At 37.7% G+C, this 21,371-nt stretch overlaps 1 protein-coding gene across 4 annotated transcripts in view; it reads right to left on the minus strand.

Annotated features, from left to right (window-relative positions):
- Nucleotides 1-161: 161 nt before the first annotated feature.
- The window catches only part of LOC121949250 (cohesin subunit SA-2), a 21,403-nt gene continuing 193 nt past the window's right edge, over nt 162-21,371 (minus strand). Inside the window, exons 2-32 of one of the 4 annotated variants that reach the window (XM_088083498.1) lie at nt 20,469-20,564; nt 19,418-19,505; nt 17,993-18,157; nt 16,972-17,068; nt 16,771-16,847; nt 16,597-16,668; nt 16,292-16,496; nt 16,059-16,210; nt 15,356-15,429; nt 15,140-15,263; nt 14,869-14,967; nt 13,883-13,962; nt 13,693-13,800; nt 13,467-13,587; nt 13,252-13,369; nt 12,010-12,113; nt 11,162-11,254; nt 10,954-11,040; nt 10,094-10,294; nt 8,986-9,068; nt 8,795-8,882; nt 8,612-8,692; nt 7,682-7,774; nt 7,418-7,559; nt 4,715-4,851; nt 3,482-3,583; nt 3,243-3,394; nt 3,032-3,160; nt 2,074-2,255; nt 1,906-1,981; nt 162-1,826 (exon numbers count right to left, since the gene is read on the minus strand). In XM_088083498.1, the coding sequence (XP_087939624.1) occupies nt 1,691-1,826; nt 1,906-1,981; nt 2,074-2,255; nt 3,032-3,160; nt 3,243-3,394; nt 3,482-3,583; nt 4,715-4,851; nt 7,418-7,559; nt 7,682-7,774; nt 8,612-8,692; nt 8,795-8,882; nt 8,986-9,068; nt 10,094-10,294; nt 10,954-11,040; nt 11,162-11,254; nt 12,010-12,113; nt 13,252-13,369; nt 13,467-13,587; nt 13,693-13,800; nt 13,883-13,962; nt 14,869-14,967; nt 15,140-15,263; nt 15,356-15,429; nt 16,059-16,210; nt 16,292-16,496; nt 16,597-16,668; nt 16,771-16,847; nt 16,972-17,068; nt 17,993-18,157; nt 19,418-19,505; nt 20,469-20,518 (3,516 nt within the window). In that variant the 5' untranslated portion in view covers nt 20,519-20,564 and the 3' untranslated portion in view covers nt 162-1,690. Of the gene's footprint in view, nt 1,827-1,905; nt 1,982-2,073; nt 2,256-3,031; nt 3,161-3,242; nt 3,395-3,481; nt 3,584-4,714; nt 4,852-7,417; nt 7,605-7,681; nt 7,775-8,611; nt 8,693-8,794; nt 8,883-8,985; nt 9,069-10,093; nt 10,295-10,953; nt 11,041-11,161; nt 11,255-12,009; nt 12,114-13,251; nt 13,370-13,466; nt 13,588-13,692; nt 13,801-13,882; nt 13,963-14,868; nt 14,968-15,139; nt 15,264-15,355; nt 15,430-16,058; nt 16,211-16,291; nt 16,497-16,596; nt 16,669-16,770; nt 16,848-16,971; nt 17,069-17,992; nt 18,158-19,039; nt 19,149-19,417; nt 19,506-20,468; nt 20,565-21,371 lie in introns of those variants that run through there. The other 3 variants (XM_042494886.2, XM_088083497.1, XM_088083499.1) reach the window with 3 other exon arrangements.

The following is a 21,371-nucleotide window of genomic DNA, read 5'->3' on the forward strand; positions in this document are numbered from 1 at the left end:
GCATACAAACATAAATACAAATGTTTCAATGCAGTGAAATACTTTTAAAAAAAAAAAGTAATCCGCCTTGTTAAATGTCTTCATGGGTTTTAAGTGGGACAAGATATAAATGCATTTGTAGAAATTCACATTATGAAAATATTACAGCTTGGAGAAATGTGCTTGCTTAATTTTTTTTAATTGAAATTAATTTACAATAATACATAAATAGTTTTTGGCAAACTTAAACCCAACCATTTCCTATAAGGAGCAATAATAAAGTGGCAGGCGTGATAATAAAGCAGATTTCTTAATATTGATAATAAAAAAAATCCTGGACCTGAGTGTGATCCAACAGTAAAATTAAAAGATGGATCTTTTGTCAAGTACAACATGGAAATGAACATTAGGGGGGAAAGCTGTACACATACTGAAGTACTTGGTCCTCAAATGATGAGGTCTTTGAATAAAATATATTTGAGCTTAATCTGACATTATATGAAGATTTAGGTTAGTGTTATCCTATAGTTTTCTGTCTGTTGACAAATCCCATGAAAAAAAACTCTAATTTCCATTAATTTTTTACCTAAAATGTTAAAACTAAAAAGATATCACTAATACTGTACATAGTTTAAGCTTTTTAAAAAAAAAACAAAAAAAAAACTATCAGTTATTTATTACACTCAATAGGAGAAAAAGTGCATTTGTTGGGAACTATTTTCAGACACATATTAACCCTTTGAAGCCTGATTTCTAAAAACATGGGAAAAAAGACAATGAGTAACTTGGTAAGAAATGTCCCACAAATTGCAATATATATAGAGAGAGATTTTTTTCCTTTTTTTTAAATAAATGATGGGGAAATTTTCCCAAATAATATATAAAAATAATCATAATGACATATCTAAAATTATTTCAATAAAATTATTACCTTTTTTTTTAAATATTCACAACTGTTTGTATGTTCATTTGGATTTTTGTTTAATTTTTTGTGAAGTTTCAGGTCATTTTCTTGTATTTTTTCACTAATTTCTTGCTAATTTTAGGGTAATTTCTTTTGTTGCTCATTTCCTTCTTCACATGTTTTTGAAATAAATCAAGCCAATTTTCCTCAAAGGGTTAAAACTTATTTTATTTATTTTTATTTGTACTAGGGGACGTTTTACAGTTATACTCGTTACCTGGACAGGCTGGACGGTGATAGAAGTTATTACTAAATTAGCAGTTTGAAGTTACGCAAACTACTAAATTTATACACATGGCTGCTTTTGCTATATATGAATAAAGACCCACTTTGCTGCAGGATCAGCGTTGCTCCCACAGACATTGGTTACCTTTAAATTTTACTGTCTTCTGGTTAACTTTACTGCTAGGATCTGTCGGTTTTTAGTTTGTTTTTAATACTTTGTTTTATGGCAGAGAGGAATAAGATATAACAGATTTGGCACACGTAATTGTGGTATTTTTAGTGTAAATTCTTGATCTGTCTTTTCATGAGATTTGTCGACAAAAAGAAAAATATTATCCTTTAAAACTACATCCTCATACGAAACATAACGTACTGCATTTTCAGCAAACCTGTATGAACAGGACGCAGGGACACATCAGAACGGAGAAGACACAGGAAAGTAAAACGTCTCACTCAAAGTTTGTGACGTCCAGTGTGAGGTCAAACAGAAGCGCCAGTCCTCCTCCAACCTCCTCATAACCGTTACAGCTCAACTTCCACAGTGTCGTCGTTCGCCTCGCCGCCGGCGCTGAGCACGGATCCCTCGATGTTTAATTTCTTTGCGGGAGCTTCCACAGGGACAGAAAACGGGTCCGTGTCGGCCGTCTTTTCCTGTTGGCTGAGAGGTTAGATGGGGTTATTAGCACGAGCGAGGTGGAGACGATTTGCTGTGTTTATGAAGAGTAAGAGTGCTTCACCTTGGACTGAAGCTGGATCTGTGAGCTTTCCCAACTTTGGAGTCAACGGGGCTGAACGGGCAGGGGGACTTGCTCCCTAAAACAAATAAATAAATAAAAAAAAGATACACACATGATGCAGCTGGTACTTTTTAATTCTGCGCTTAATTTTGTTGTTTAGTATCACACCTTCTAGTTTTTGTTTGGAGAAAGGAGAGCGATTGGGCTTCCTGTCAGAGCTAACGTAGGACGCAGCGTCTTCTGCTTCAGCTGCAGCCAACAGAGAAGCCCGATAGTAGATGAGCGGCTGCCAGCACTCCTCCCTGAGGTCAATGATGTGCTCCGCTGTGTGTTTCTGCAGGTAGGAGAACCTGCGCGGACAAGAACGAGACTTTCAGAAAGCCGGGTTTAGAAAAACGTGTTAATGACCCTGAATGTCGGTGCTTCCTTTACAATGTTTAAAAAAAAACAATGCACACGCAACCTTTCATCTGTATATTTGGACTTTGACCTGAAACGTGCTCCTGCAAGGGCAAATTTGCTGTTCAACAAGCACCTCCTCGCTTCACTGGATGGATTAGAGACAATATATTTATATATATTTATTATATATTATATATTTCCTAAAACTTGACATAATCAGATACACTCTTGAAGGCTCCTTGCAAAATTTAAGAACAATCTAGACCCCCTTTTTAGAGTATTATGAGACTTTACAAGTACCACTGAATAAGGAAATAATTGATTTTTTTTCTCATTGCTTGTTTTTTTTAATTCTCAATATATCTTACTATTATTTATTTAAATGTATCTACACATTATATATTATATTTAAATTATTATTCTATTAACTATTTGTTTTTTCTCTCTCTCTCTTACTGCTTTTTTAACTCATCTTTCCGTGATTATTGTGCAATATTGTATGTGTCTCTTCTGTAATCCTTGCCAAATTAATCATCTTAAAATTTGGACTCAGGTGTGGGATGTTCGGGAGGGTTCGGCTGGGTGGTGGGTGGGGTGAAGGGCAGGTTATCCTCACATTTATACTCATTCATTTCCAATGTATACTGCATACAGATAAGCTGTCAAATGAAAATCCAATAAAAACTGACAAAAAATAACCCTGAATGTTTGATGTGCCGCTTACACTGTTTTCTTGTCTGGTTTGAGGAGTTTGCTGGAGAACTCGCTGAGGATGGTCAGGTAGGAGAGGTACGGTGGCGTCGGTGTTTCTGGGGTCTGACTGAACTCTTGGAACACAAACTCGATGCCGTTCCTGCTCGTATTAACACAAACTTTAGGCACAAAAATCTGCCAAAAAGCAAATCAACAAGTGGGAAACAAGAGCCTGTGCTGACCTGTGGATCATGACGACGCACTCACGAAACTTGACGAGGTCCCCGCAGGTGAGGGCAAACCGCCTGGCGAGCTCTTTGATGCTCGTGAAGGTCTGGATTCCTGGGTGAGCCCTGCCGCCGCTCTCCTGCTCTCGCCTCAGACGAACAAACAGCTGAGGAGAGACGACAAGAACGCGTCAGCAGCTTGCCGATTTTGTAGCTGAGGTGCATTTTTTTTAGGATGAATGAAGCGATTCTACCTGCTGCAAACAGAGCACGAGAGTACGAGAGCTCTCTATCTTATCGATCTGTCTGGTCCTGTACATCGTCTCCTTGATGATGTCTCCAAAGTCGTTGTGGTACTGCGGAAAAAAAGAGAAATTAGCTCCTGTAGCACACAAGCATTAACCCTTTAAAACTGGAACAAATTGGTTTGATTTCTTTCAAAAATATGGGGAGAAGGCACAACACATGGCCCCAACATTTGCAAAAAAAAAATTTAAAAAGTTTCAAAAAAATGTAACTGAAAATAAGCATAAAAAAAGTTTAAATAAATAAATAAAAATAAATAAACTGACCTAGAAAGTGCTGACAATGAAAAAAAATATATACAAGATTATTTAATACATTTTATTCTATTTTTTATCTACCATAATTTGAAATATAAATAATAATATTTATAATTTTCTGGACATTTGTCCTTTTCTTTTTGGGATAATAATCCGATAATCCTTCCCTCTTATTTAAAATTAATTTCTAGGTAATTATAATGTCAATTTTTGCTAATTTCTTGCAATATGTGGGATATTTCTTGCCATATCCTAAGATTCAAATAGCTTGTAAAAGGCGTCTCAAAGAAGCACAAGAAAACTGAATGAAAAAAAGGCATTTTAACTTTTTTCCTAAAGATGTGTGCCTTGGTTCCTTCCTGTTTTTCCCAAATCCCTTTAACATGTTTATATATTGTGTGTTTAATCAGTACAAAACTGTGTGAAAACAGGTTGAGGTTTTATGACGCCATATTTCTTCTATTTTGTCGGTATGCAGATTTTGTTACCTTTGGACAGAGCCAGGCGAACAGTTTCCTGCTGTTTCATGTCTTCATGCTAAGCTAAGCAAACCAGCTGTTGGCTGTTCCTTCATTTTTTAAAACTGTATTTTATATCATTTTAAATTATCTTATCTTTGCTTTTGCTATTTTAATAGCTATTTTTATTATTTATTATAATAATTTAGAAATGAATCCTATCTCAGTACTCTTTAATTGTAAATCTGTATCCTTTATTATTTTTTTTAGATTTTATTGCTCTGTAAAGCACTTTGAATTGCCCTGCTGTATGAAATGTGCTATACAAATAAAGCTGCCTTGCCTTCATACTTACACCCTACAGACATGAGAGTGGCATCAACCTTCTTATCTAACTTTTGGCAGGGAAGCCGAGAAACCTGTTTCCCAAAATGTCAAACTGTTCCTTTAAGGACTTAACCTTTACCTTCATGTAGTACATGAAGACCTCAGCTGCCATGCTCATCTCCAGCACCCCGTGCACTATCAGTTTGCAAAAGGCCGCCAGCAGATTTCTGCGTCTGTGAAGGTCCTCCAGCCGCTCCAGCTCTGAGTTTTCACCGACTGAAGGATCCAGACGGAGTTGGAGCATGAGGTTGGATGTGAAGTGGTTTGAGAAAACGGGAAGAGAGTGATTAATCATGAGAAATCATATAACAGGAAAGAAAAAAGGAACAAAGCCGAGTGTTTTAGTTAGTTTGAGGACAATGGCTTTAGCAGGTGGAAATCAAAGATAACATAAGACTAGAGTTATGGTTGTGACACCATGTGGCTTCAATCTTTCACGAGGCTAATAAAATAGGCTCAGAGGTGAGCCAGAGTTAATGGAATTTTCTCACGGAGAGAGATTGCCCTGATTTTATGATTTAACTCAGTGCCCTTGCCCTCTGAGTGATCTCTGATCCAGCAGCTAATAGAAAACACTGTCTATATAACAAAAACGTTACCAGGCAAATCCAATAAAACAATAGCTTTTTATTACATGTTCAAAAACCAATAATCCTGTATTGTATTTGGTTGAACATTTAAGAGATTCCCACCCGGACCGCTATTGACTTCTCTGGACTATCCCCATATTTGGATGTAATATGTCTGTGAAGTTATTGTAAAGACAATAAAATGTTTTAGTTGCAGTCAGCCATGAGTGGATTCATAAGTTTACCTGCAGGACTTTACGGACTACGTATTTCAAACATGTCAATCTTTTTTTTCTCATTTCGGAGCGGCTGGGAGCACACACTGCCGTCATCAGCTTACAAGCTGCATCGCTTTGCATAACAAAGTCTAACGTGCTCTCGTACAAATTAGTGCCGCCAGTTTCAGTCGGAGGATATTAACAGGGCTTCCTTTGTAATTAAGGGTCAATTGTCAGGTCAGGTTGGAAATCAGAGCCCGTTTACATTCAGCGGGCAGCTCTGCAGTGAGTTATTAAGCCAAATGTGTGGCCATGCATTTAATATCTGCATGTTTTTACCACGGAGAGCTGCTGCACTCAATCAATGCTTCACTCAGAGCACAGTTGCCACAGAGAGAGATACTACGCTCCTGCAGGGTGAGAGTGCCATCTACTGTGTCAGTGCTGCAGTCTGTGTCCAACATTATACACACACATTACAATGCAGCTGTGTGAGAATGCAAATGTCACAAAATATGCTAAATAAATCTGAACAGTTTATCTATTACAACCAGAGAGTGAAAAACAAATTCAAATGTATCATCAACTTGCGATTAAGAAACCTTATATGGTAGCTGCAGTGTTGGAGAATAGTGATCTACATGTAATTAAACCAGTAGGTCGGTAGCACAACTACATTCATATTTGCAGAGTAATTAAATCACCTTTTTTGGCATTTTTTGTGTCGTTAACCATTGAGACCAAGTCGCTGTTTTGCAAGTCAAGTAATTTTCGAGTCTTTGCACTCAAGTTCTGAGAAAAGACAGGCAAATCCCAACTGAAACTTTAAGTTTCATGGCTTCAACAAGTCATACTGCACTCCTCATGATGCCATTTTAACAGTTGATTAATAATATAGTAATTATACAAAAATCACAAAAAAATTTGATCCTAATGCTTTTGCTAAAAAAAAAACACACCTGTTTATTCCAGCTTATTATCTGCATTATTGTGCGTTTCATACAGGAGCCAGGAGCTGTTTAAATCTGCACACATTTTGTGGTTATTTCTTCTATTTTTATTCAACTGTTGCTCAGATGGATCTTTGTCTCTTTCTGCCCTTTCAGTTGTTAATCTGATTGAACCATTGCACAGCATTTTGTTGTCCATGTGCAAAAACAAACTCCTCGTCAAATACATATGTTGAGTCTGGGCAAAGCCTTGTGTCAGAAAAACTGCAGCAATCCAGGAGTTCAGTCAACAAACTTATATATTATAATTTAATTTAATCATTATGATATATAAAGGGAATTTTTAACCTAAAAGTATGAAAGACCACTCAAACATAAATTAGGGGTCGACAGATTATCGGCCTGGCTGATCATCAGAGCCGATATTTGGCATTTTGCCAATTATCAGTGTTTTATTTTAATAATCGCCAATACAATTTATTAAATAAAAAAGTGTGCGTATTACACTCAATCAATACCAGGGAAGGCAGTCTGCAATACATGCAAAGAAAGTGTCAGCTTTGGAAGAACTTTTTCTTTGTAAAACCTCAGGGAGCTATTTTTATTAATTCATTTTTTTAGTTAAATTTTAACTGAACTTCATTTAAAAAAAGTTGCTGGGAAATGGCTGTTTATGATGTTTCAGTTTTGATTAAACATTTGCTAAAACCACTTAAAGTTTTGTGTTATATTTGTTTGTTGTATTCCAAATTCTTAATTTCGACAAATATTTTCATTTTTATTGTAAATGCATATCAGTTCCAAATATTGAATATCAGTTTCAATAACTACTAATAATCGGCACACGTATCAGCACCAAGAAATCAGTCGACACTGACATAAGCAGCTGTTCTCTCAGCCATCTGACTGTATCCAATCAAACTTTTGTATCAGGAGATTATAAAACCTCAGCAGTGTTCATCACGCTGCACACTGAAGCTCAAACATCCGAGTGAAGTAACAATAAGCAAAAAACATTTGCACAAACATAATTCATGTAAAATACCTGGCGTCTCACCACTGCTCTGGCTGTCACACTCCGGTCCGACAAAGACGTGCGTGCATACAAAGGTCAACAGCGCCCTCTGCAGTTTGGGACTGGGTGTGTAGAGCAGCGGACCGAAGCAGGTGGGATCCCACACGTGAAGCTGGTAGGAATGAGCTGTCAGAACGTCACACACACCCAGAAACGCCTGTCGTGGAAAAGTAGAGAGGAAGTAACAAAGGCGAGAAGAAAGAGTAAAAGTTAACGATAAAAACACCAGTTTACCTGCTGCTGCACTCTGTGGTCTGAGTGGGAGAGACAGTGATGACCCCTCTCACAGAAAAGACGCAGCTGGAGTCTCTGAGACATAGCTTTGTCCTAAGACACAGACACACACACACACACACACACACACACACACACACACACACACACACACACAGGACACACTGATAAGAGAGAAATTGTGCAGCATTGTTCCAACAAATATGTATAAATACATATAAATTTAGTCCATGAACAAGCTTTCTGGAGGAGAACAGGCTACAATTATGCAGAAATTCTTAATAATTCTAACAACAATAATACAATAATGATAATAATAATATATAGGACTTAAATAGCACTTTCTAAGAACTCAAAGACACTTTAAATGAAATGCAAAAAAACAATACAAATGCAAAATACTGAAAAACGCTTACATGAAACTGAAATTTTAAGTTTAAAGATTGCCTAAACAGTGAATCAATTATCAAAATAGTCAGTAATCAACTTATCAATTAACTGATTAATCATTTCAGCTCTCGCTGTCTGTATGAGGGCTATTGTGCTGTTTGCTTATAACAAACAGACCATTTATCAATCAATAATGCAGTAAAATCAATCAGAAAGTGACAAAAGATTGATTTTTATGCATTTACACGGGTCACTAATTCAAAACACACCGCAAATTTTTTTAAAACATTAGTTGAAACATTGTCATGTCTCCGCAGGCACGCTCCAAAATCAAAGCTCTTTAACAAATTATATTTACTTTTTGTTCAAATAACACAATTTTAAATGTTATTAGCTTTTATAACATTTAATGGTTATGCTACTGAAGAGGATGCAAACACTTCCTCCAATTTTTAACTATATTATGTTGCATATATTACACACCCACTGATGGTACAAGCATCATCTTAACGCCTTCAAAGTAAATCAGACGTAACTCACTCTGGAGGTTAACGTTTCAGTGCTGGTGTTGAGAGACCAGAGCATGCAGAAGGACAGAAGCTGCAGGACCTCCAGCAGCACCTTCACACGGAAATCAAGAGAGAAACATAGGACACTTAGAAAAAGAACAACGCTGGATAAACAAGACCAAAAAACTTGGTTTTAAAGAGGCAGTGCTGGTACCTCGGGCGGCACTGCTCCCTCGCCGCTCTGCACTGACAGGAGAGGAGACAGCAGCTCAAACAGGTTCCACCCGAGGAGGTTGTGACAGCTAACAAAACACGAACAGAAACAGATTATCAGCAGCCAATAAATATACATCACTGGCAGAATACTGTGGGCTCCAAAATCTTACCCAGGGACTTAAATCTTACTTGTGGAAAGCTCGGAGTTTCTTTAGCGTGGCTAAAATTTCTGCAGTTTTCTCCTCGTCAGCTGAGAAACTCGGACTCTCACCCTACAACAGAGAAATAGGAAATCTTTTTGGAAAAACTAACATATTACAAAAAGAAAAGCTGGCAGAGAAAATATATGTGGGAGCTTCACAGACTTTTGAAACAAAATGATAAAGACCAATAAAATCACCGATGAAAGTGGGGTTGGGACAATCAGAAATGAGAATTTTAAGTGTTGTAGACCATGTTATTTTTTTTTGGCACAGCCGTGATTTCTGTGAAAGAACAAATAAAGTCAGCACACTAGTGCATGCTCCCATAAAAATGTACTCGATTACTTCCACACGTGTGACGTTTCGGGCATTAGCCCTTCCTCAGACATGACAAAGTACAGAGACACTTAACTATCATGAACGGGTCACCTGACAGGTCATGTGATACCGAGAAGTTTACAACTCTACAATACAACATAAGTGTCATAAAACAAGATAAAAACATTAAAGGCTCAAACACTAATAAAAAAAGGATTAAACAAAAATAGTCCAAAAAGGGGGGGGGGGGTGTACAAGTAGGTAAGTAAGCAAGTAAGCAAGTAAATAAACAAATAAATAAAACTAAGTAAAAGATAGTGAGAAAAAAATCTGGATTAAAAAAGAAGAAATAAGTCTGTAAATAAATAAGTAAGAATAAGTAAAAGATACTGAGAAAAAAAAATGGATTTAAAAAAATGGATGATCATTATAATGATAATGAAGGAATAAGTAAAATTAAATAATTAAACAAAAAGTAATAAGGGACAAAGAAAAAAAAGTGTGATTTCTCCATCTGCTAACTCGTAAGTGTCTAGGTGAATAGATAATTCATAAGCAATGTAGTTTTCTTAAGTTTTAATCATTTCCTCAGCTAAAATAATTAATATTTGCGATTTGTACACCTGACACGAGTTTTTTTTCCAAATGTCCTTGCAACTAAATACAATTATGACTTTCTTGAATAAATAACAGAGACAAAATAACACCCACAGGTTCCAAACACACACGCATACATCCTCGTACTTTTGGCTCTGCAGAGTGACGGAGCCGCTCACCTTCTGCGAGGCTCCCAGCAGTGCTGTCAGCTGATCCACCCAGCGCTGCACCAAAAAGTCTCTGGCGGCTCGGGCCTCGGAGCTCCAGGCCGTCTCCTCGCCACACAGACTGAGGTAGGTGCGGGCTGCAGCCTCCAGAACAGCGGGACTCGAGTGTCGGTCCAGAGCCGCTCCCAACTCCGCCATCAGGGAGGATAACGCCTGAGAGGAAGGAACGAGAACACGGCTGGTGACTATTTTGTGACCATACTCAACAACTAATAGCAGTTAATGCAGATAAATGCTAAAACAATTACTTAATTAAGACATTAGCTGATGACATATTTAATTAATTACATCGATTTATTAATAATTAAAAATGCTCGTCACAGGCACTCAGACGTGACAATTTCCTGCTTCTCTCTTTTTTATGTCATCATTTCTGTTTTAGGACATCTTTATATTTTTGGATTTTGAACAAAATGATAGACTACAAGCTGAATGATCTAATAAAAGTATAAACAGTACATATAGCCAAAAAAAACCCAATATGTTCTCTGGATAAAGAAGTTGTCTCAACTCAAATTTGCTAAAATTATTCCATAATTAAAACCTCGTCCAGTTCAGTCTTCTGGCATTTAACCTTTATTTTCATAATTAATCTATAATAAACCATTCAATTTAACTATTCAAAACTGTGGTATCGCCTTAATAATCATTATTCAATGGAAATATCATGTTTAATGGTTTGTTTTTTTTTTTCAGGCTCTGATACTACAGTTTTAATAGTGACAAAAACACTTATCAAAATGTGAAGAAACTATGTCTCTCTATTATCTCTCGAATGATATTTATGCAAGTTGAAAGCTCAGGGTGCAGACCCGTGTGTTTTCAGCTTCAGGACACTCTGGGAGGAAGTACTGAGGAATCCTCATCAGGGAGGCAACAATGTCACAACTACCTGAAAACTACACAAACAGCAGAGACATTATAACACTGTAAAGCCCAGAGTCTAAATGTGCAGAACAGAGATCTGAATGCTGATAAATGAAACAATTATTACTGTTGACGTGTGGAATAAATAAATACCTTGGACAGTAACTTGGGAAGCACCACGAGCAGATGATCAGTGAGTTTCGTACAGTCATCAATATGAATTTTCTTTTCTCTGGCGTTCATTACCTGAAACGTCAAGACAAACAGACTTTTCTTATTGAAATATAGTTTAATATTTTTGCCTTTTTAAGTATATTGAGCTGATTTGTTTATATAGTTTTATTTTAGTAGAATTTTGAATGCAGGGCATCTACCTGTAGTGGTGTGCTTTTTTTAAAAAAAATTTAAGATTATTTTGGGGATTTTTAGGACAGGTTTAGCAGGAGATGGGGAGAGAGAGGGGGAATGACATGCAGCAAAGCGTCAAGGCCGGTATCGAATCTGCAGCTACCACCGAGCCACCAGGTGCCCCAAGTGGAGTGCTTTTACATGTTTTATTATACTTTCACTTAAAGTTATACTATGCAAGATCCCCACCCCCCCAAAAAAACAATGCATAGTCTCATGCAGAAGTAATGCCTCATCACTTAAGACCCACAGTGGTGTATTTGTTGCAGCAACTCTGTCCTCTGCTTGTATTTTCTCATTTTCTTCTTATTTTCTGTGTTTGGGGCGTTTCTGGGCGTGTGCCCCCCCACAGTGCTCAGGTAAGGTCGTGGCTTAATAAAAATGTAGCGACCATGTGCAGGACCGTATGCAGCATGCATCTAAGAGACACAATGCTGAAAAAGGGCAAATATAGCGAGATGTGATGAGTGAATCTGGGGTTGGCTTTTCTTTTCGCTGGCAGGCATTTACAAACACTAACCTGCATTGTTAACGTTTACGTAAAAGATTTTAATACTTCTCTGCTCATAAATAGGAATGGATCTCTCAATGACCTTCTTGGCTCCGCTCCTTCCTGCCAGCGCTGGTCCCTCTGCAGCCTGACGCACCGACGCCACCAGGATCTCCACCAGCACCGCTTCTTCAGCTGGAGTGAGACCTGCACACATACACAAACACAATATCTCACCTGCAGATGAACTGAGACTTTATTTTATAAGATACAGTTAGGTGTTCGGATATTATTTAGTCACAGTGTTTTGTGGTGGTAACGTACTTTACTGCAACCAAAGCATGTGAGTCTGTTAGAGGCTAAATCTACTTAATGAGAAGCAGATGTTGTATACAAAAAAAAGCTTAAAAAATCTATAAAAGTATAAACGAAGATACACTGTGCTCTGCATTTCTTAAAAATATTACAATTACACTGAAATAAAAATACAGATTTGTTACAAAACATAATACAGTTTTGGCTCATAGATGCTCTTAAACTCACATGGGTACAAAACAGGCACAAAATCTTCGGAAAAATATTTGAAAAGCTGTTTTCGCTTCGGGCTTTTACATATGCACTGAAACACTCGTGTTTTTAAGCATCCAGTAGACAAGAATATATAGGGTGCTGGTTGACAAACACATTTTCCCATTATTTTACAATAATATGGAGCATCACAATAATATTCACAAATATGCTTTACTGCTCACTATCATAAGCGCTCCATTCAACGACCACTTTGTCCTTAATACAAGACAAACTATTTTAACCAAATCAACAAAATTATTAGTCAAACTAAACTTCTAGTGGTCTGACAATTTTAAAGACACTTTACTAAACTTCTGCCTGCAGATACACAAACACACACACTAAGGATGCACGATAATATAACGGCATGTCATCGGTATTGGCAGATACTTCCTTTAAAATTCAATATTCTGATCGGCCAACATGCTGATTTCTGCCGATATCACAAACTCTTTTTCCTTTTTTTAATTGACAAAGTGAACATCAACCCTAAATTGAAGTATTTCTCTTATTTTACAATAAATATACAGTATATTACATACCTTTAAAATCATTGTATTTTATGTCTCAATCTGCTGGGGCGTTACAATAAGATTACGTATAATATGACGTTAGTTCCACTACAGCAGAGACTTAATGATCACTAAAACCAGGTGGGGGTAAAAATTGGATAAATTGATATCAGTGTCAGCCAAATGAGTTGTTATATATGAACATATTAGATACAGCATAAAAATGAGATATCGTGCATGCCTAACACACACATCACAGTTACCTGAACAGTGTGAGGAGGAGTCCTGCAGCAGAATAGACGTGAGTGTGGGCCAGTCCTTCAGCAGAGCTCCACCACAGTCCCACAGACTGTCCACCAGGTACGCCACATGCTTGTGCAGCTGCAAGCGTACGCAGACAGACGTGTCAGTACGCCCATGTGGAAGACAAACAGATTACTTTCTTTGCCTTGAACAGAGACAGCTGGAGTATTTTCACCTCAGACTCCTGGTAGAACTGCAGCAGAGCCTTCAGTCTGGCAGATGTTTGTTGTTTTTGAGCCTCCTCCTCATTTGTTTCATCCTGAGTATCAGATGCAGGGGCTACAGTGTTGAGAAGCCTGACAGAGAGCAGCAACATGCAGGGAGAAGTTAAATAACAGTTTGTTTGAGGAGTTTTTTTTGTTTTGTTTGTTTGTTTTCCTCAAGTGGCGAGATGAACGTACCGGGAGAAGAGCAGCTCCCCTGCAGTGGCCGCCAGAGGTCGCTGTGATGAGTAAACAAATTGGAGCAGCTGCTCGTAGTCCTCTGGACTGAGGATATCGTCAGATGTTCTGAGGAGGAACACGTAGTTTGATGCAAAGAAAAATATCAGGAAAACATTACAGATGATTGGAAAATGACAAACAAACTCACTTGGAGATGAGAAGCAGTAGTTTCATGGTCTGCACCGCCACTTCGTTGTCCTTATCCAGAGTCATCGAGATCATCCGGTCCTGGGACACCAACAGTAGATGTTACAGCCTGAACCCATGAACAAGCATGTTTTTCTGACTCCTGTTAGCTATAATCTGTTAATGCAGATTTAAAGGGATACTTCGCCTATTTTTGACCAGCTGTGTAACAGGTGGATAGTATGTGTAAATGAACTGCGGTAAACGGACCTCCATCTAACCAGTGCCTAGATATCCCTCCTCCCCCCAGATGACACACTAATGATCTCATGGCTGCTGCTCAAACTACAAGCTGTACTTCTGCATTGTCGTATTGCCCGCCACTTATGCCGCCACCGCTGAGACAAAGAGAGCATTAAGAGACAGACCCACCCCTCTCTCTCCCTCACAATTGAACCAAAATCCAATCAAATGGTACAACTACGCAGTGCTGATGGAATATAAATCAAGATTATGTTTTCTGCACTGCCTATTTCTCGCCTTAAATGTTCTTAAAAATATATTTTAATGCCTGTTTAGCTGTAACAGAAAACACTTGTGAACAGGAAGTGGGTGCAATACTGCTTCCTGCACAGTGAAAACAGAGGCCGAAAAACTTTGATCAACATAAAATCATGCAACAGAATTACTATATTTTTAAAACTTCTTCCTGGTCATCTCCTTCTTTTTTAAACTTTAAACTTTTTTTTTACATTTTCAGATAATTTTCTTGTACTTCTAATTTTGGGGTCATTTATTCTTTTGTTGCTCATTGCGTTTTTTCCAGTGTTTTTGAAAGAAATTATGCACTTTCAACTTCTTAAGCAAAAGTGTCCCTTTTCTCTTTTTCTTTGGTCATGCAGCACCACTTTCAAATGTATTTGTGTTTTTCTACTACAGAGACGGCAAAGTTTTATTAAAAAGCCATCTTTCCAGCAGTGAAATACGTCTTTCAGCAGAATCTTTTACCTTGAAGCGGCTGGTGAACAGGTCCAGTTTCGGGAGCAGTGGAGGATCTCCATACAAACCCTGAAGACCTAACACACACTTGAGACGCACATCTGGTATCTAAAACATGAGATGCATGCCAGAGCATAGTCAATTTTTTTATGTAAAACATATGCATCTTGTTTTTAATCTTATAAGAGTTGATTTCTAGCTGCAGTCACCAGTTTCACAGCAGACTATCTTTGTGTTATTTCACATCACATTATGCTGCATCACGTTTGTGGTCGTTTACCTTGTCGTGCATCATCCAGCCCACGTACTTGAGGTAGCTATCATTCAGAAAAGCAGAGCTGTAGAGCTTCATCCACAAACCCAACTCCTCCATGCAGATGGAGCGGATTTCTGGAAGCACGTCACTGCACACACACAAATCAGCTCCACACTCAATAAGATAATACACATTGAAAGTTATGCTGAAACCAACAGCGTCAGAGAAACACACATTTACCGATATCTTTTCAGAAAAACTCCCTTAAAGATGGCGTCCATCATGCTCTCTATCTCCGCCCTCTTCTCCTGCAGCTTGAAGGGAAACGGAGGAAACACAGTGAGTCAGATGTTGTTCACACGCAGCAAAGATAAATTTAATTACATGAAATTGCGAACATACAACAAAAGTATATCACAATATACACACAATAATAACAACAGTTAGAGCTGATGCCACAACAGATATAAATGTAAAAACAACTGGGGAGAGGGAGAGGAAGGGAGCAGAAGGAAAACTATTACATAAAATGTAACTAAACCAAATCAACCTATTTGTTCATTTATTCGTTGTTTTTCTTTTCTTTGTTTTTAAGTGTCTCTATGTTCAATATTCTTGTTGCTTTCTTACTTTATCCAATCTAATATCATCGCTATGTTTGACTTTGTATTTTGTTATATGTAAGCACTAAATGGTGAATAAAAGGTTTAAAAAAAAGGGTCGTAAATCAACTTTAAAATTATAGAAAATATCCTTTGTCAACTAGAATTTATCATTCCACGCTTTTATTGAAAAAAGTGTGAAAGCTGGTCTCTCTTTTCAGAGACACACCTTAGTGGAAATAATTTTAAAGAGTTCTTTTCATATCTATTATATATATTTTATTTTATTTTATTTTTTTTACATGGACAAAAAATCCTAAACAAAGAGACACTGGTCTTACCTCTGTGATCTTCTTCTGTATCCTCTCATGTTGCAGAGTGCTTTTCTGTCTCATCGTCTTCCTCTTCTGCACCTCGTACAGTTTCTGACTGTTCTCAATGCCGACGCTCAGACTCAGAGCCACGGCCACCAGAGAGCTCAGCAGCTTCACCGCTTATCAGTTATCAAACCCACAAAGAACAGATTAGTTTACTGAATTCATTCACGTATGTGTTTACGTCTTCTGTTTCTTACCTGCGAGCGTGCAGGTGTGTCTGAAAGCCCGTACGTAAGAGTCCGACAGCTCTGTGAGCAACGAGATGAGGGTGTTCATCAGGTAACTGTCGAATATGACGCTGTGCTGACACTGAGCCACCAGCACCGACACAAAGTCGCAGAACTCAGAGTGGAACCAGCGGCCGTACGGTCCGGACTGAATCAGAGGATACTCCACACTGTCCTGCAGAGCGGGGAGGGAAAGACACGGAGAGACAGAAAACACTTTGAAGGGCAGCAAAAGTCAAGAGAGACACAAATACATTAAACAGTGAGGTGCTGACCGTGTCCATGGGCCACGTGACTGTGAGGATCCACGGAAAGGCCAAAAACTTCTTATACTGCAGACCAGCGACCTGAAACACACAAAATCAAACAGTCTTGGTTCAACGAGTTATTTAAAAGAGATTTTTTTTTTTTTTAAAGAAAACAAAACAGGAGGAAAGATGATGTCGTACCTCATCCAGCTCCTCCACCATCTTACTCATGACCTCATTGTCCTCTTTGCTCTGACACATCTCTGCTGTGACCACACCTGAGAGACAGGAGAGAAACATACACCTGACCGTGTGTACCATGTGTAGTACGTGTGTGTGTGTGTGTGTGTGTGTGTGTGTGTGTGTGTGTGTGTGTGTGTGTGTGTGTGGGCACGCGCTTGCCTTTGCACCCAGAGCACTGGATGAAGAAGCTGATGAGATCGAGGAGAGAAGAGTCTCTGTCCGTCACATAAGCCTCGATCCAATCATCAATCACCGCCTGCTCAGACACACAACAGTCAATTAGTGTGTTTAAAGTGATTGATTATTAATTATTAATTAACACTCCAATAATGAGATTACTCCTGATTACCTCATCACTGAATCAGAAGAATCAGAATCAGAATCCGGTTTTATTTAAGTACATTTACACACACACAAGGAATGTGACTTGGTGTTTTGGTGTAAAACAATTAACCATAAAGGAAGAATAAAAACAGTGAATTTAAATAGAATAGGACATAAAAGGAGATTAAAAAACACAAAATAACATTTAAATATATAACATGAAAAAAATGAATATAAAAAACACAAAATGTATGTACAAAAGGAGCAATGGAGATTTTTAGTTTTGGAGATTTTTCATAAGTATAGTTACAGTGCAAATATCTTAAGTCTAAATAATTCAGTTGACCTACAGTGTGCAGTGTACAGAAATCCAGTCCAGTGTGTGTTAATGTAACACATAAAAACAGATTTATCTTAAAATTCATTAACCCTTAAGGGCCCGCTTTAATATTCTACACACCTGTATTGCTCATATCCAATTACAATTATACATTATTATTATACATCTTTTTTTTTTTACTTTCATTGAGTTTATTTTTTAGCCAACATCAGTACTAATCATAAATAGCAAATTTTCATTAATTTTCAGAATTTTAACCCTTTAATTACCAGGTTTTTGTCATGATGCCACTATGCAGCCTTGTGTGTTGTGATCTTTTTACTGTCTACCACTTAGAGAGGATGCATTGAAATTTCATTGTACATTTATGCAACGACAATAATGTATTCTGTTCTATTCACTGAGTATATTTTGGGCTCATTCTTGCTTTTGTAAACAGTTGTGTAAACATTGTTTGCATGCTTTCTCACACACATACAAGTGAATATATCACAGCTGAGTGTTAGCTCATCTCACCTGCATGGCGCTCCGGCCCATGGTGACCACCTCGAACAGGGTGACGGCCTCCACGTGTCTCTGTTTACCGTGGCTGCCTCCTGCTCTGCCGACACCACTGCGACTCGCTTTGGCACTTTTGCGTTTGACATTCTCGGAGCCCTCGTGAGGCCTTTTTCTACGTCTCTGTGGGTTTTCGTAAAATAAGACAGAAAATATTAGAGTTTACACATTATACCAGTGTGTCCTAAACAGGGCAAATACACGTTTTGCAGGCAGACACCGGAGCCTTCCCTCCTCCAGCTGGGTGCTAACGAGCCTCATCACACTTCGGTGAACCAGCTTTAAACACATGGTGTCTATTTTATTTTCTTTCATTAATAATTGAAAGGATGGTTTTGCTTTTTCAACAAGAACAGAACAACTTTAGAAAAAAATAGGAAGGATTCAAGGCACTCGTCTTTAGGAAAAAAGTTAAAATGCCTTTATTGAATTTATTTCTGAATGCTTACACCTGTTGTTTTAATTACCCTTTGTGTCATTACAGGTTTGTCTGTAACTTCCTAAAGAAGGCCGGACGCCAAAACTCGTCAAAGAATTAATCGTTTTTAGTCGTGCTCTACTTTAAGAACCTGCCGATGCAATAAAGGCATTTTAACTGTTTTCCCTGCCATGGCTCCTTCCTGTTTTTTTTCTAAATTAATTCACGCCCTTCACCAAAGAGCACTGTCTTTTTTATTCTATTACTAGTTTCAAGAAGCTCTCCTGTTTTTTGGCTTTTATTTATATAATTAATGAATATGCCAATTATTCTCTCAACTACACAATTAAGCGTTTTGTCCATGAAATATCGGAAAACGCCGAAAGATAATTTACACATCCTAAAATGACTTCTTAAAATAATTAAAACGCAAAGATTTTCAGTTTACTATCATATATAATGAAGAAAAGCATGCAGCATTTTTTTAGAAATATGACAGGAATTATTTAATTATTCTTCAAAGACAGTTAACTAATGTTCTAAGTTTTTAAAATAGCCAATCAATACATTATTTTGGCTTTTCTCACAGGAGCCATTTGGACTTCTCACAGCAGGAGAAGCACAGGTGTTACTGATGATGTTAACGACGGCTCTGTTAAGTTTCCCAGTTATTCATGTCAGCGTGAATGTAAGCTGGCACGCACAATAACAGGACCCCAAAACTGAAGCTGCTAAATGTAATTCAGTCGTCATTCATTACATTATTTTCACCTGTGCTCATTTTACTGTAACATGTCCAAATGTCCTCTGTAAAAAAGGCAAGATGTGAAAATAAAATGTACTTTAAAAGGCCTTGCATGCATTATGTGTGTGTATCATCACACTGCTGTTGAACTGCTGCTCTTCTTCTGTTCTGTAACTTTTGCTTTTAGACTGTTTTTGGAGGAACCCCGAAAAACACCTACCACACTCTTTTGTCTGTTCTCGTTCCCCGACTCGTCCTCTGAATGATTGACAGCCTCTGAAGAGTTCGCCTCATCATGAGAGTTATTACTGGGAAGTCAAAAAATATGAATTCACAATTATTTGATAGAAAAACCAAATTAGCACCTATGGACCAGTGGCGGAAAATAACCATGTACAATTACTCATGTACTGTACTTACAGTGTGTAAAATTTTGAGGTAGTTGCACTTTAAGTATATCCACTTTATGCTACTGCTGTAGTTACTTTGATTTAACATTCAAAACATGCCAAGCTTATTAACCCTTAGGGCCCGCTTTAATATTACACACACTTTTGTTGCTTAGAGCACAAAATGTGCTTTTCAAAATTAAGCTTTACAAAATATTATGAATTAATTTTTTCTTCATTAGTATTTTCTACTTTCATTGAGTTTTTAACCAGCATCAGTCCTAATCAGAAATATCACTTAATTTATTTTTAACATTTAACCATTTATGCAAGGTTTTTGTCAAATTATTTTCAATATACTACATGCAAAGTACATTTTTATTGTTATTATCACAGTCTGGGACATGTCAATGATTTGCATCAACACTGACTGTGACAGTGCACCCAGTGGAAATAGCATGTATTTTCTCTATATGCCAAATATGGTAAAAATTATGTAATCAGGTGGAAAATAGTAAAAAATGATGCTTTGGTGGCCAGCGGTTAAAAAACTGCAGTTTTACTGGGTCTCAATTGTGCATTTTTTGCACTTAACAGTATAGATGTAACAATTCTGTCCACACAGTGTATTTTAGACTTATTGTGGGAGCTGAACTGGAAATTCCAAGATTTAACAAAAATACACAATCTTGCCAAAATGTATGCCATATGCATGAACACGGACAAAATTTATCAAAAAATGCAGAATGAAAAGCATGTAAAATGTGCCATACAGTAATGGTTAACAACCAACACTTACAGTAACTTCATAAAATATATATATTGTTCCTAATACTTAAGTAACAGATCTGAGTACTTTATCCGCCACTGTCACTTTCTTACTTCTGCTCAGAGACTCTGGATGCAGCTGCAGCTGAGGGCTCAGGTATCATCTCCTCCTCAGATCTTTAAACAAGGCTCAGGTGTGTGTTTCCGCATCTGGAAAAACAGTATGATGAAGCAGGGTTCAAACAGGAGATGTTTCAGATTGAGCTCGCCCAATGTTGGTTTTTCAGGGACAATACCAATATCGGTTATTGTTAGATAATAACACACACTGCAGACATTTGGAACCGACATACATTTACAATAAAAATGAAAATCTTTCTGTCAATATTTAAAATATTTGGAATATAACAGCACAAAACTGTGTTTAAATGCCTTTAGCAAATGTTTAATAAAAAGTGAGACTTTAAACATATACAGCAAGTTCCCAGCAACTTTTTTTTACAACTAAAATTTTAAATTAATAAAATGATTCGATAAAAATAGCTCCCTGAGGTTTGAGAAACTAAAAGGTTCTCCAAAAATGCTGATACAAATAATCTGCAAAATGCCAAATATCGGCTCCAATAATCGGCCAGGCCGATAATCTTCCGACCCCGAGCTTCAGACACAGTGCAACCAAAAGTGTGTCTAAATATGAGCCCTAACAGCTGTAGAAAGAGAGAGTATACAGGGATGTATGTGCAGTCAGACGGGTTTCTGCTGCATGCATGCATGAGAATGATGTGTCGCATGTTTCCTGTCCTCAGGGAGGAGCTGACAGGGGATTTAAAGGGTTGCTCAAGGACACTCCGGCAGAGTAGACGCTTTTAGCCTCATAAGGGTTTTAGAGACAAGTAAAAGACAACAGTCTGCTTTCCTAAGACACTGCTAACTAACACATATTTTCCTAAAAACTCAAACGTCAGTTAGTTTCCTGAAGTAGCTCTGTGGTGTGTCACAAAGATGACTGACAGGTAA

Source organism: Plectropomus leopardus, chromosome 10 (assembly GCF_026936395.1).
Source record: "Plectropomus leopardus strain MGB_pleo_1.0 chromosome 10, ASM2693639v1, whole genome shotgun sequence".
NCBI classification, from domain to species: Eukaryota; Metazoa; Chordata; class Actinopteri; order Perciformes; family Serranidae; genus Plectropomus; species Plectropomus leopardus.